The following is a 15,603-nucleotide window of genomic DNA, read 5'->3' as shown; positions in this document are numbered from 1 at the left end:
TTTCGGGCCTCGCTGCCCCCGACCCGAATACCGGCTGACGTCGAGTAGTGGATGGCCTCCACGTGTCGGGCCGCTGCCTCTTCCATCAGTCTCTTCATACCTCCTCGCCCGTCGTTTCGGCTCAGGGCCCTCCTGGTGTCGCCAGCGTGCACCCGGCCTTCCCACAGGTACACCACCCAGTTTCTCAACGCCTCTGCGAAATCGCCGCAGTCCTTCCGAATGTGGCCGACCTCGTCACACCACATGCACCTGTTCCCCGCTGCCGACCGTCGGTCACGAGCCCGTTCGTCGCCTTCCCTTCGAGTCTAGGCGATCTGGAGATCCTTTATCGCCCGCGTCAACTCCTCTAGCGCTGTCCAGATATTACGCAAGTGCGTGTGGAAACGAGGCGGGACCGCGGGGGTCTCGAACCAAAGAGCAAGCGAGGGAAGAGAAAGAGGGAGAACCGGCTACGCAGGACCGGAGATACACAGGGACACGGCCCTTCAGCACGGAGAACGCGAACAGACACCGACACAGACAGATGCGAATGACTAAATATGTATATTAAGAAAAATGGCTAGCACGACTACAACCCCCGATGGGGCACAGGTTGGTTACAACCGAACAGGCCGGCGAACAGATGCCGATGCCTGTTCGCTTCGACGCACAAAGGGGGGGTAGCAGGTCGGAGGTGCTGCCGGAAGCACTCGGGCGTTCCTCGAAACAGCGCGAGCCTCCTCGGAACCCTGCACAGAAAGCTATGGAGCTCAAGAAGGAAGGAAACAGAGAGAGAAGCGTCCAGAAACGGTCCGACAGCACTTCGTCCTCTCTACGCGAGATGCCTGCAACAGCTCTTTCCTGCTCTTATATAGGCCGACGAGCAGGCCGTCGTGTCAGCTTTATTCCCTGTCCCTTTCGAACAGGGATCCGCTCTGTTCTTCACGCATCCGCGTAGTTACGCCGCCGACTCGTACAGTTCGCGCGCGCGACCGAAAGACTATTCGCGCGGTCTTTGTCTCCACTCGTGTTAGGGCCCGTTCCTGCCAATTATCCTCCTAGTTCGCTTCTATGTACAACTTGGAGCGTGCGCGCGTGAAGAACCGGTTCCCACGCCTTGGTGCGCCGATTCCGCTTATGGACGGTTTTCTTCACGACATCCGCCCCCACCTAACCGCGCATCCTCCGGTATGCGCCAAGAAAGTTGGGACGGAGAAAACCGGCCCGTCTTCATTCCTCGCCCGTCGGTTCTTCCTCGTTTTCGGATCGTTCGTCACTGCTGACCGGGAGAGCCGGGTCTGGCTCGTCGTCGTGTCGCTTCTTGAACGCTTTGATCCGCTTCCCTGCAACCGGTATCGCCATTCTCGTGCCGTCGAGTTCCGCCAGGTGATATGTCCCGTTGTCATTGGCGCTCCGTACCACGTAAGGCCCGAACCACCTTCGTGCGAACTTCCGTGTAGCTCGGTGCTGGTTGTCGAGGCTGCTGTCGTAGACGAGCACCCAGTCACCTTCTTCGATTTTCTTCGGTCGGAGCCGGTGCGTTCGGTCGAACCTGGCTTTGTTCTTTTTCCTCGCCACCCGGAGCTTCTCCGCAGCCAGTTCCACGTCCTCCGGTCTCCGCTCGAGCTGTCGTATGCGCGCGGCCAACAACTCCTCCCGGCTCATCTCGTCCCTCCAGTCGACCGTTGCCCACGAGGAGATCGTCCGTTCCATCGGCATGATCGGCTTCTGGCCGAACATGAGCTCCGACGGCATGTACCCGGTTACCGAACTGTGCGTGGTCCGGTCTGCCCACAAAGCATAAGGTAGCAGCCGCGGCCAGTTACCGACTCGGCCTCCGCATGCCCGAACCAACGCCTTGACGATCGGTCCGTGTCCGCGCTCCACCTTTCCATTCGCCTCCGGATTGTACGCAGTGGTGAGCGAGAGCTTGACTCCCAGCCGGTCGAACAGCTCCGCGGCTTCTTCGGCGTCCAACTCCCCTCGGTCAGCCACGATCTTCCCGATGCACCCGTACCGGCATATCACGTCCTCGATTAGGAACCGGCATACGGCCGCGGTCGTTTTGTTCGGAAGGGCCCGACCTTCCACCTGGTTCGTCAGATCCTCCCGTGCTAGGACCAGGTACCGCATCTGTCCTACCCCCATTGGCATCGTCACCAGATCTACCATCCATTTGAAGTGGATGGTCGGAGGGTACGTGGGGTGAAGCTCGTCCCGATGTCGGACTATGGAGTGCATCTGACAGCTCTCGCAAGTTGTCACGAACCGATGCACGTCCCGGTACTGCCCCGGCCACCAATACTTCCCCTTCAGTTTCTCAAACGTAGCCCATGTTCCACGGTGTCCAGCCCAAGGGCTGTCGTGGTAGGCCGTCAGCAGCTCCTCCTGCTCTTCCCTCATCGCCACCACCCGGAGCGGAGCGCCGTCCCTCTTCTTCGGGTGCTTCCATAGATAGCCATCCCGGAGAAAGAACCGGTACGCTTTCTTCCGGATCCGGTTGGCCTCGTCCTTCGTCCATGACGCATCGGGCGTCATTGTCTTCAAAAACCCACCGATCTGCAGCCACTCCTCGTCGTACTTGCTCGCGTCGAAGTCGTTAAGCGCCGGAGTGCTTGTTCCGTCGGTTGTTACATACGCAGTCTCGAAGAAGTCCATGCCGACCTCTTCGTCCTCCGAAACCATGCCGCCCTCGTCATCGAATCTCGCCCTCGAAAGCATGTCGGCCATGGCGTTGTCTTTCCCGGAAATGTGTCGTATTTCCGGGTCCAGGGACTTGATGTACGCTATCCACCTGAGCATTGCCAGGTCCGGCGTCGCGCATCCGGAAACCATGCCGAGAATCGGCATGCAATCCGTCTTTATGATTACCTCCGTCCTGATCAGATAGTCCTTGTCGGCCTTCACCGCCGAAACGATACCCCAGAGTTCGCGTTTAACCTGGGCGTATCCGCGCTGCCGTTCGCTGAGGACCTTCGCGCCGAATCGGATCGGAAACTGATTGCCGTCCTCGTCTTCTTGGTTGACGACCCACCCGATTCCGGTCGGACTCGTGTCAACCGTTATGTACACTGGGGTGCCCTTCCTGTAGACGGCCTTTCGGAGCGCCGGTGCTGCCGAAAGAGCCTCCTTCAGCTTCCGGACCGACTCCGTGTGCTTGTCTAGCCATTCGAATCTTCGCCCTTTCTTCAATAATCCGTACAGCGGTTCCGCGACGTGCGCGTAATGCGGGATCCATATGTGGTAGAAGGCGCATGCCCCCAAGAATCTTCGTACTTCCGTGACCGAGCTGCAATCAGGCTTCATCGCGGAGATGGCTTCTATCTTTGCCGGAGACGGTCTCCGGCCATATGGTCCACATAAATGTCCGACCACCATGATTTCCGACTGCCCGAAGGCTGACTTCTCCCCCGAGAAGGTGAGCCTCGCATCCTCTAGCCTTTGCAGCACCTTCTCGCAGTCGTCGATGTGCGTTACCACGAATCGCCGGCATCCGTCCGGCCCGATCGTCTCGTCCTTCTCTTCTACCGGGCATCCCTTGATCGGGATGTCGTCTAGAAACGGCATGGTGATGTCCGGGATGCAGTCCCTCAGCACCTTGTTCATTGCATTCACCATGTGGGCCACCGAGTTGGTCCCTCCTTGCGGCAGCGTACACATCCGCACTAGGCCAAGGGGAGTTCGCATCGTCGTAATGTCTCTGCTCTCCACGGCTAGCTGGAACTGGTCGTACCCTGAATATAGATCACCGACCGAGTAAATCGACCTTCCGGCGAAGGCCTCCGCGAACTCGTCTATGGTCGGTCCGATCCCTGCGTTCCGAATGGTCACCCTATTGACCGGTTGCAGGTCCTGAATGAAGCGCAATGACCCGTTTTTCTTTGGTACCGTAAACCACCGGTTCGAGTACGGGGCGCTCGACGGCTCGAGAATGCCCATATCAACTTTCTGCTTCAACAGCTCCATCAACTTCGGGATGTGAGCTCTCGGAACCGGAATTGGCTTGAGATTCCACGGTACATGCGGTACCGTGAATATCACCATCGGCTCTACGATCGTCGGGTCTACGCACCCGATTTCCTCCGGTGAGAATGCGAAGGCTTTCCCGTGCCTTCCGAGCATCCTCCGAAACCGGTCTTCCTCCACCGGCAGTAGGAACCTGCCCCCACCGATCTTCAGCTCGCGGAGCGTCTCGTTGGTGAAGGTGTGTCCTATGCAGGCCGGATCTCGTAAGCTGGGGTCCGATGCAACCCCTTTGATTCGGGATTCGCTGCCCTCCGGTAAGGGCGCCGCAACTGGCCTCACCTTCCGGTCCACCGTCTTGTACTTGGCGCTAACTCGGGCCGTCCGTTCCGACTCGAGCCCTCGACCGAAGTCCGCGATGACTTCGTACATTTCTTCGGAACATACCGGTATCGTCCGGTCTTCGATAAGGTCTTCTTCGACTACCCTCCCCAGCATTCCCAAGGTGTCGTCGAAGGAGACTGCCTCCACGGCTCCGTTGATTTCTTCGTCATGGCCGAGAACTCCGCACGCCCGAAGTCTCCCCTCCGTCTTTGTTTTCTCTCGGCCGGCGATGCCGACCATCGTACATGCTCCGCTGTCGGAGAAGCAAAATTTCCTACCTATTGTACACGGTTTTATCGTACAGATGTGGGGTTTTCCCGGAGCATCCGGACTGTCGCGGCCCCACGCCTTGGCAGTCCTCTCTAAAAATCCTCTCGGTTTTCGGAACCGAGGGAGTCGCGGTTACGTTCGTGGTTCGGCCGTACCGTCAGAAACTGGACCGAATGGCGCCCGTCTTGGCTTTTGACCCTCGCGTAGGCCGAACCATTGTCCAGCACCTTGGTCTCCATCCGCGCCGCCGTGATGTACGGCTCTCCCAGTATGACCGGATGCGAAGACGTCTCCTGCACGAAGAAGTGCTGGTCAATCTCGACGTCGCCGATCTTGACTCGCACATTCGGACAGGCCCCGTGCAGCTCCTCGGTGGCGCGCGTTGCCGCCCTTATTTTCCACCCGTGCTTGGTGTTGATCGGCCATTTGCCCTTCTTATAGAAGTCCATGGACATCAAGTTGATCTCCGATCCGTGGTCCACCAAAGCTATCACCGGTTCCTGGACATCGCCGATCTTCACCGGGGTTTCCGTGGTCGCTCGGGCCCAGTGTGGTCTCGAATAGTGGCTTTCCGCCCACTCGTCTCCCAGCGCCATGTCGTCTAGGTGCGTCGTCTGCACTTCCACTGGTCTTTCTGGTTCTGTCTCCGTTGACAGCCTCTTCCGTTTCACCAAGTCCACGATGGAGTCGTGGAACTCCTTCTTGGCGATTCCCAGCACCTCTCGTAACGACAGCTCCACCTTGCTGTCGAGGATCCGTTCCTCCAGGACCTTTCGTAAGTCCGTGGTCCTTTCTATCTCCGTCCCCAGACGGTACCCGCCCTTCTGGGTTTTATCTTTCGTACCGGCCCCGCCGGCTTCGTCCCGTCGTGGCCCGGACCGGGTCTCGTATCGTTGTGAGGGCCCGGTCGTCCCGGGTTTCCCCACCCGCTTCTCTTCTACCAGAGCCTCGTAGTTCTGGCAAGCGGCTTCCACGAAGCCCGTCCTTTCCTCGACCGGGTCGCTCCACCCGGTCATCTCCCGTACCCGTTTCTCCGCGCGGTCCGATTCCTCCCCTTTTAGCCTTGCACCGGCAAGGCCTCCCAGCATCGTCGGCCAGAATCCGGCTTTGCTTTCCCTTCGGGCCTCGCCGCCCCCGACTCGAATGCCGGCCGACGCCGAGTAGTGGACGGTTTCCGCGTGTCGGGCCGCCGCCTCTTCCATCAACCTTTTCATACCACCTCGCCCGTCGTTTCGGCTCAGGGCCCTTCGGGTGTCGCTGGCATGCACCCGCCCTTCCCACAGGTACACCACCCTGTCCCTTAGCGCCTCCGCGAAGTCGCCGCAGTCCTTCCGAATGTGGCCGACTTCATCGCACCACATGCACCTGTTTCCTGCCGCCGGCCGTCGGTCACGAGCCGGTTCGCCACCTTCCCTTCGGGCTTGCGCGATTTGGAGGTCCTTTACCGCCCTCGTCAATTCCTCCAGCGCCGCTCCTCCGGTTGAGCCTCTGACTACGCCGGTCGAAGCCGAACCGGTTTCCAACCACTCTCGGGTCTCTTCCTTTCGCACCTGCGGCGCTGGTTCGAACTTCCTTGCTGCGACCGAGCCCGACCCGGCTACCCCGTTATCCGCCCATTCTCGCCGTTTGTCGAAACGGCCACAGACTTTCTTGACAGCCGCCCAGTCGGTAGTGAGCCCGTCTTCGGTTTCCAGCAAGAGGCCCACTTGCTCCCGATCCCGCTCGTCGACCGACTTGACAAACAGCAAGACCCGGCTCGTGTCCAGGATGGTTCGGTCGAGCGCCGAAAGGCGCGCAAAGTTTTCCTCGAACTCCCGGAGGAGTGCCGACGCGTTTCTTCCCTTCCCCAGGGACTCCACCCATTCCATGAACCTTCGCTTCGAAAGCCGGAGCGCGTCGTCCAGCCCGTATTTCTCTAGGAGCCGACCTTCGAACTCCTCCCAGGTACGGCTCTCCGCCCGCACCTCGAGCACCTCCGCATGGATGCTCGGCATTGCTACTCGGGGAAATCCGGCAAGACGCCTTTCTTCCGGAATGTCCCGCATCAGCATTTCTGCACCGTAGGACGCCAGATACTTCGTGGCATCCCTCCCATCGAACCGGCCGATCGTGCCGACGACCGCCTCGATAGCTCTGTCGAGGGCACCGGTGCCCTCGCGCGCATTTACAATCCGATCCACGGCCGAAGCCATGGCCTCTGCAAGATCCGACCCCCTCATCTTCTGCTCTTCTGCCGCCTCTTTCACGTCGGGTTCACCAAAGATGTCTAGATATTACGCAAGTGCGTGTGGAAACGAGGCGGGACCGCGGGGGTCTCGAACCAAAGAGCAAGCGAGGGAAGAGAAAGAGGGAGAACCGGCTACGCAGGACCGGGGATACACATGGACACGGCCCTTCAGCACGGGGAACGCGGACAGACACCGACACAGACAGATGCGAATGACTAAATATGTATATTAAGAAAAATGGCTAGCACGACTACAACCCCCGATGGGGCACAGGTTGGTTACAACCGAACAGGCCGGCGAACAGATGTCGATGCCTGTTCGCTTCGACGCACAAAGGGGGGGTAGCAGGTCGGAGGTGTTGCCGGAAGCACTCGGGCGTTCCTCGAAACAGCGCGAGCCTCCTCGGAACCCTGCACAGAAAGCTATGGAGCTCAAGAAGGAAGGAAACAGAGAGAGAAGCGTCCAGAAACGGTCCGACAGCACTTCGTCCTCTCTACGCGAGATGCCTGCAACAGCTCTTTCCTGCTCTTATATAGGCCGACGAGCAGGCCGTCGTGTCAGCTTTATTCCCTGTCCCTTTCGAACAGGGATCCGCTCTGTTCTTCACGCATCCGCGTAGTTACGCCGCCGACTCGTACAGTTCGCGCGCGCGACCGAAAGACTATTCGCGCGGTCTTTGTCTCCACTCGTGTTAGGGCCCGTTCCTGCCAATTATCCTCCTAGTTCGCTTCTATGTACAACTTGGAGCGTGCGCGCGTGAAGAACCGGTTCCCACGCCTTGGTGCGCCGATTCCGCTTATGGACGGTTTTCTTCACGACAGCGCGGCTCCTCCGGACGAGCCATTGACCATGCTGGTCGAAGCCGGGCCGGTTTCGAGCCATTCCCGGGTTTCTTCCCTTCGCACTTGCGGTGCCGGTTCAAGCCTCCTTGTTGTAACAGAGCCCGCACCTGCCGCCCCGTTGTCAGCCCATTCTCTCCGTTTGTCGAAACGGCCACTGACTCTCTTAACCGCAGCCCAGTCGGTTGTCAACCCGTCTTCGGTTTCCAGCAAGGAGCCGACTTGATCCCGGTCCCGCTCGTCCACCGACTTGACGAACAATAGGACCCGGCTCGTATCCAGGATAGTTCGGTCAAGCGCCGAAAGGCGCGCAAAGCGTTCTTCGAACTCCCGGAGGAGTGCCGACGCGTTTCTTCCTTTGCCGGGGGACTCCACCCATTCCATGAAGTCCCGTTTCGAAAGCCGGAGCGCGTCGTCCAGCCCATATTTTTTCTAGGAGTCGGCCTTCGAACTCCTCCCAGGTACGGCTCTCCGCCCGTACCTCGAGCACCTCTGCATGGATGCTCGGCATCGCCACTCGAGGGAACCCGGCAAGACGCCTCTCTCCCGGAATGTCCCGCATCAGCATTTCCGCCCCGTAGGACGCCAAATACTTCGTAGCATCCTTTCCGCTGAAACGGCCGATCGTACCGACGACCGCCTCAATGGCTCTGTCGAGGGCACCGGTGCCCTCGCGTGTGCTCAATATCCGATCCACGGCCGAAGCCATGGCCTCTGCAAGATCCGACCCCTTCATCTTCTGCTCTTCTGCCGCCTCTTTCACGTCGGGTTCACCAAATATGTCGAGGTATTCCTCGCGGATGCGTGGAGTGAGGCGGGACCTCGGGGTCCTGTACCGAAGAGTGAGAGAGAGAGAGAGAGAGAGAGAGAGAGAGAGAGAGACCCACTACGTGCGAGCGTAGATTCACAGGGACACGGCCCTTCGAAGCAAAGACACGAATGGGACAGCGACACGGGAAGACACGAAAGTATGTATGTATTGACAAGACAAACAACAAGAACACGAGGACAACAAAACACGAAGTCGGTTACAACCGAACAGGCCGGCGGACAGATGTCGATACCTGTTCGTAAACGCACAGAAAGACAGGAGCAGGTTGGAGGTGCTGCCGGAATCACTCGGGCATTCCTCAGAGCAGCGTGAGCCTCCCGAAACCTGCACAGACGGAAGCTATGGAGTCTGCGAACCAGAGAGAGAGAGAAGCCTTCGCGCTCAATCCGACAGCACTTCGTCCTCGACTCTCCGCGATCCCCTTACTCTCCTCGTCTCCCTCCTTTTATAGGCAAGGAAGGAGCCGTTTCCCCCTTTACTCCCTACCTACCGAATCTACCTAGGATCTCCTATGTACAACTTAAGGCGCACGTGCATGAAGAGTCGGTTTCTACGCTCCGGTACACCGATTCCGCTTGTGGACGGTTTTCTTCACGACATCGTATAAAAAGACAAGAGCTCTCGTCTAAAAGGGGCCTTTGGGGCTACATTTCGGTCCTTATTCTCTCACCTTTACATTCACCAAGAGCCACTTTCTTTTATATAACTTTTTCGTAATAATTAATCGAGATATAAACCTATTTTTACTTAGTAATTATCTATTTAATTGAGGCATCTTATATGCTTCTTTTATCTATTTAACTAAGACAAATATATTTCTTAATTAGTGTAGTGATTAATTGTGTGTTAATTTTATACTAACTTAAGACGAATTTGAAACTTCAACAATTGCATGGTGTGGAGAAGTGAGTGCATTTTATGTATTGATGTATGACATTGTCTTTGCCATTGGGTACTAACCACCCCCAATCCCTTAGTTAGCCCATCGAGAGGAAGGTGATCCCTTAGAAGTGCAAGTTCAAGGTATGAGTCATGTTGGCTCCGAGCAGAAAACACAATCCATTGCAACAAAATATGAATATAATCATAACATGAGCATGTGGACAACAACCAAGACTTTGTTCATAAGCGGGGATCAAGGAGTGAAAAGATGGATTGGAAAGATGTTTTGTCATGATAGATCTCAAACTTACAACATTAAGATTAACAAAACTAAGTTGCATAAAAACGTTCATTATTAACTGTTGAGAATCAAGCTCAACTTGGTCTAGTGTGTGAACTCACCTTGAGAGTGAAGAGACACTCCAACGGTCAAGAGTCACCATTATGTCACCACTTTGTATTCTAGCATTTAGTATGAGTCATAGAATCATATTCTGTGACACATAACTTATGAGCTTTCACATTCCCCATGCTCCATGAGGCTTGTAGTTAATGAAGAGAGAGGGTGACTACATAAAGCACCCTCCTCCCACCCTCGTTTCTATTCGACCTCAGGTTCATAAATGTGAAGAGGGAGTGAATCTAGGGCTTGGACGGCCTTGAACTCATCTCGGGAATCTCGGATGATCAAGACCGTCCAAGCACAAATAAAAATAAAAACAAATAAAAACAAATAAGAAAAAATAAAAAGCAAAAAAACATTAAAAAACAAAAATGAAAAGTAAGAGAGAGAAAACTATTTTGGGGTCTATTTGGGGGAAATTCAAAATCGTGAATTTTTGTGTCTTCTTCTCTGTTTCCTCGCTTCTCTGTTTCCTCGTCGAGCACCCTGATTTCTTTATCATACGCAAGAATAACCTAATTTCTGTGTCTTCTTCTCTTTATCACAAGCAAGAATCACAGGTGTGCAAATAAACTTTTCTCCACTTATGAACATGATGGATTTCTATTTTACCCCATACATATTTATGCTTTTTTCTGTTTTTTCATTTAGGGTTCAAAATCGACATATTCTGTGTCTTCTTCTCTCTTTCCTCGTCGACCACTTCTCTATCGCAACTTGCAAGCAAGAATCACAGGTATGTAAATGAAACTTTTCTCTTTTTATTTCTATGATTTTCTTTTGTTTTACCTCATACATATTTATGTTTTTTCTGTTTTTTCATTTGAACATTTTTATGTCTCAATATCATGAGATAATGAAAACATATAATGTTTGGTGACATAATAATGAAAACAGAGAAAAAAATAGAAATCATAGAACAATGATTTCTATTTTTTTCTCTGTTTTCATTATTATGTCACCAAACATTATATGTTTTCATTATTATCTCATGATATTGAGACATAAAAAGGGAAATAGTAATTTGGTAAAGTGAGATAGGAGAAGTGATATATGAAACATGATATTGAGACATAAAGAGGGAAACAGAAAATTGGTAAAGAGAGATAGGAGAAATGAGCACTATGAGCACATACTAGAAAGATATTGAGTAAAACATGCACTTATATTCCCTTTTACCAAATTTTGTTTGCATACTTACTCTTGCTTTTATTTTCGTGGTTTCAATCTTTAATGTCAAACTTGAATATTATGTGTGTTTAGGGGCATGAACGATGTTCGACTTAAATAGAAGTCCATCACATTGTTCTACCTCTTATGCAATTGAGGAACACGATACGAATGCTTCGCATGATGCATGGGTGTCATTAGATGAGAGTGAGTCTTGTTGAGAGAGTTGTGTTTAGGTTTTTCATGCTCACGAAGGAGGTTCATAACATGGCGAGCAAATTGAATATTAAAAAAGCTATAGCAGTAGATGATTGGGTTTTGATGATGCAAGAAGCATATGCATTGAAGGAACAAGGTAAAGTAGCATATGTTCAACCATATATGCCTGGAAAACAACCATTTGTTTTGATAATGCAAGATAAGTGGATGTTAAACATGTGTATTCGCCTTTCAAAGAATAAGCATTGGGCAATTGATTCTACATTTAAGACTAATGTATTTGGATTGCCTTTATATGCTGCGGTTGCACCAAATGAGCATGGTGTTGGCATCCCGTTGTGGTACATGCTTTGCACCAATGACACGGGATCTCAACATGAACAACTTGCGCTAGAAATGACTTTAAAGATCATATTTGAAAAAATGGAAGGTGTTAGACCTAAAGCATTGGTAATAGATAAGTGTTGGACTGAATACATCGCATTGAAAAATGTTATTGAAGTTGATTCAGGTTGTTGGGAGATAGTGAATGGTAAACGACAACAAACATCTTGCTTGATTTTGCTATGTTGGTTCCATGTGAAGAAGGCTTGGGTTGAACATCTATTGCCAAAAGTTCATGGCATGGAAAGAGACAAATTGTATGATCATATGTGTCGGCTCATGTATTGTAGCAAAGAGGAAGAATTTAATCAGGTGTATGGTTCAATCTTGGAAGTATACAAAGAACATAAAAATGTTTGCCTTTACATAAAAAACTGTTGGTGTAATGATACGTGGAAAAAAACTTGGCCCAAGTTCGGAAGGATGTTTTCATATGGCCATGTGAACACTACAAATATTGTAGAGAGACATTGGCAATACATCAAGTACACTGCGTTTAAAGGAAGGATAAATCGACCCATTACTGACTTGGTACATGCATTAATAGGTGATAGTGTGACAGGGTCATGGATGGGCGGTACCGTTCTTGAATGGTTTAAACAAAAACAAGAACTAAGTGATAGTGGAAGATTCTTGCCTCGAGCCAATTGTAAAGATGAGGCTAATAGAATGAGAGAGGCAGAAAAGATAATTGAGCGATATGTTGCAAATCCAACAACTATTCAGGTAATGGATGAGACAAGATTGTATTTTAGAGTTTTAAGCATGTCGAAGGAAGATACGTGGTATAATGTATATTTTCAAGCTTCTTTTTGTGATTGCGATGATTATGCATGTAAATGCAAGCACTTGATGTGTATTAGATTATTTATTGAACAACACATGCCTGACTCAAGAAAGGAGCTACATCTTATTGATGATGCATTAGAAATGCGTGGTCAAGATGCAAATGCCAACTTTGAGGGTGGCCATGATGAGTCTATATTTGCAACTATTTCTCTTGTTAAGGAAACAATAAGGAATTTTGAAGAGTGTCTACATTCTATGTCTAAAGAGGATGTTAATGTTTGGAATGAAAGAATGCTTGCATTTTGTCAGCAAATGAGGTCTGATATTTCTCCTTTGATGAAAGATCTGCCTCAAAATGAGAGTATTAGAGGTTTGCAACAAAATGTTATTGAAAACCCCTATGGCAACAAAAGGCCCATTGTTAGCAATGTAGTAGCTTTCGAAGATATCGGGGTAGCTCCTAACAATAAGGATAAAGGTACAAGAAGGCATGGATGGGGCATACAAGGATGTCGAAAGCGAGTTCGTCTACCGAGACGTATGAAGGTTCGATGTATGCATTGTAATTCTTTGGTCCTAATATTAGATAAAAATCAAACATCACATTGCAATCATTGTGATAGCATGTTGCCGTTAAATCATAATCATGGTGACATTTCGATCGCTATGAAAGCTTTGAAGGGAAAATGTATATTGATTGATGATGGGGCAGAGTGCATAACAAGTGCTATGATTGTTGATGTTCATTACCCAGATAATGGGGGAGAACGATGGTTCACAATAACAAATAGCAATGGAGTATCTACCACTAATATTTATGCTTCTAAAGTTAGAATTCTTGCTACATAGCTTTATTGTTTAAACAGATCTGTTCAGACTATGGTGTGATTCAGTTTTGCCAGGTTTGATTCTCATTCCTAAATCTATATTGTTTCTCATTTGCAGCTTTCGTATTTGTACATTGTTGACTGGTAACCTTGTTTGGTGCCTTTTGTAGGTTCATGGGCATGAGAAAATTTGGATGCCTTTTTCCAACTCGGATATTTATCGACAATTTAAATTTTGGATTATATTGTAAATACACAAACTCTGAATAGTGTATCTTCAGTCTCAACTTCTATAAATACACAATCTGCCATATTGTATCTTCAATTACAATTTTTGTAAATACTCAAACTCGAATATTGTGTATTGAGTGTTATGTAATGGTTTCATGCGTTAATGACATATTTGCGTAAACTTTCTTCACTTTGTATCTTCACTTTTGAATATATTTATGTTGTGTGGTCATGTATGGTTTTATGCAATGATGCATTGCGTGAGATATATGTAGTATGGTCTTGTCTAATTCCTGAAATGATCTCTTTGGTAGGCACACAATTTGTTAAAGTTTTAAATTTCATGCATCGATTCATTGGAGAGCTACGTAATATGCATCATTAAGTCTTATTAATGTCTATGTTATATATGTGAAGCTCGGAAGGATGCTTTTTTGATAGTGATTATTTAATGTTTGAACTCTTGTTTGAGGTTGTTCTTTGGAGATCCATTTGAAGCAACCAATCATCTGTATGAAATGTATGGTAATGATGTTAAGACACAAAGGGATGATAAAGGACTCTTTCTATTGTTCAACCTTCAGAAATTATAGTGTTGTAAGGGTGAACCTTTATCAACAGGTGAAGGGCCTTGAAACAATCAACAAATTTGCAGCACCCTAACACAGTTTGAATTTTGATTGCATTATAACTCTTGCATAGGACTCTTGCATAGGAAGGAAATTTGTGAGAGCTCATTATTGTAATTGTGGCAAAGCAAAACAAATTCCTTTTGCATCCATGTTGCTTTAGGAAGTGCTAATGATGTCAACCTGGGTTCCGTTTCTCTCTCTCTCTCTCTCTCTCTCTCTCTCTCTCTCTCTCTCATGTTGGCTAAATTTAAAGCAGAGGTATGCTTGTTCTTTGAAAAAATATATGAGAGCATGGAAGCTGCCTATGCTTGACATTCTCATGGTATGCTGCTTTTGGTGTCCTTAGATGACAACTGAGCACATCTCCCATTCCAAGAACCATGAACTGAATTATGTTTGTTTGCTTACAATTGTAACACCGACTCTTTCTATTGAATAGAAATTTGGGGACCGAGCCTTCATAGGATACATAACTAGACAATATAGGGGAATGGTTGCCTTCATGATAAGGAGCGATACATCAATGCCCCATGATATTATTTGAGCATATATGAAAGCAGACCCTATTGTGACCATGGTGATTGGTGTCCAATGTATTTGGGAGATCTTTATGCAAGGGTACTCAAGATGGGCGCTTACATAATCAAAACAAAATGCTAGGTATGTAGGTACTCATTATTGGTATACTCATGCAAGAATGTTTTCAATGATGTATCACATGGCAGCTCAAAACCTCTTCACATCCAATAGAAATAGATTTAGCCAGATATGCAGGTCTACAGAACGCCTCTATAGAACAGATCTGCCAATCATATAGTTGGGAACTGGAGTCAGGAGAGAACCATGTTTTCTCTTGTGTCGTCTTCAAACAGAGCTTTGATTAACTGCGCTAAGTTAATAAAATACAAAGACTAACAGAGGTTAGCCCTGTTCTTGTTAGAACGCAAGAGACACACGAGATGTTGTTGAACAACAATACAACCAAAATAGCTCATCAACTCAGAACAGTCAGTCACGGCTTCCTCATTAAAACAAGGATGTGTCGATGCATCTTCGTTTCCTCAATGAGCTAAGGGAGCTCATGGGTAGAGTGGTCTCTATTCCAAGGTTATTTAGGGGGTATCGATGAGGATGGGAAGCATCATGAAGATGGGCGGTTAAGTGAGGGAAAGAGAGAAAGGGATTTGAACATGAGAAAGAGATTTCAAGTGCCCTATATGCATATAGAAAGAGCTGCATTCTTTTGCTTGTTTCAACTCTGATTTGGGGGAGGGAAAGAGAGAAAGGGATTTGAACATGAGAAAGAGTTTCAACTCAGAGAAAGAAAACGCAAAGAAAGGGAAGGGAAAGAGAAAAATAAAAATAGAGAAAAGAAAATGCAGAGAAATGCAAGGGAAATAGAGAAATAAAAATAGAAAACCATAGAGAGAGAGGGGATTTTCACACACAATTTTGAATTTCCCCCAAAAAGTTTTCTCTCTCTTCTTCTTCTTTTTCTATTTTTCTACTTTTTTTACTTTCTTCGAGGTCTTTTTCTTTTTTTTTGCTTTATCTTTTTTTCTGTGCTTGGA

The 15,603-nt window shown here is 49.4% G+C and overlaps 1 protein-coding gene across 4 annotated transcripts; it reads left to right on the top strand.

The window, feature by feature from the left end:
- The first annotated feature begins 10,200 nt into the window (after positions 1-10,200).
- LOC147869832 (uncharacterized) lies at positions 10,201-13,590 on the top strand. 4 transcript variants are annotated; one of them, XR_015531342.1, is made up of 3 exons: positions 10,201-10,340; positions 10,432-10,516; positions 13,097-13,590. XR_015531342.1 is itself a non-coding variant. In XM_087333711.1 (2 exons), the coding sequence occupies exons 1-2, from the start codon at positions 11,194-11,196 to the stop codon at positions 13,124-13,126; spliced, it is 1,725 nt and encodes a 574-aa protein (XP_087189837.1). In that variant the 5' UTR covers positions 11,163-11,193; the 3' UTR covers positions 13,127-13,590. The 4 variants fall into 4 exon arrangements, 1 of the variants encoding a protein (XP_087189837.1); XR_015531348.1 differs by lacking the exon at positions 13,097-13,590 and adding an exon at positions 11,044-11,155; XR_015531339.1 differs by lacking the exons at positions 10,201-10,340; positions 10,432-10,516 and having other exon boundaries at positions 11,163-13,244; positions 13,340-13,590.
- Positions 13,591-15,603: the final 2,013 nt, after the last annotated feature.

The sequence above is a fragment of the Azolla caroliniana genome, unplaced genomic scaffold (assembly GCF_043228905.1).
Source record: "Azolla caroliniana isolate FFs.n. ecotype wild unplaced genomic scaffold, voAzoCaro1.0.p SCAF_1, whole genome shotgun sequence".
Classification (NCBI taxonomy): Eukaryota; Viridiplantae; Streptophyta; class Polypodiopsida; order Salviniales; family Salviniaceae; genus Azolla; species Azolla caroliniana.
The sequence above is the reverse complement of the archived record's forward strand: the minus strand, read 5'-3'. Positions and strand labels throughout refer to the sequence as shown.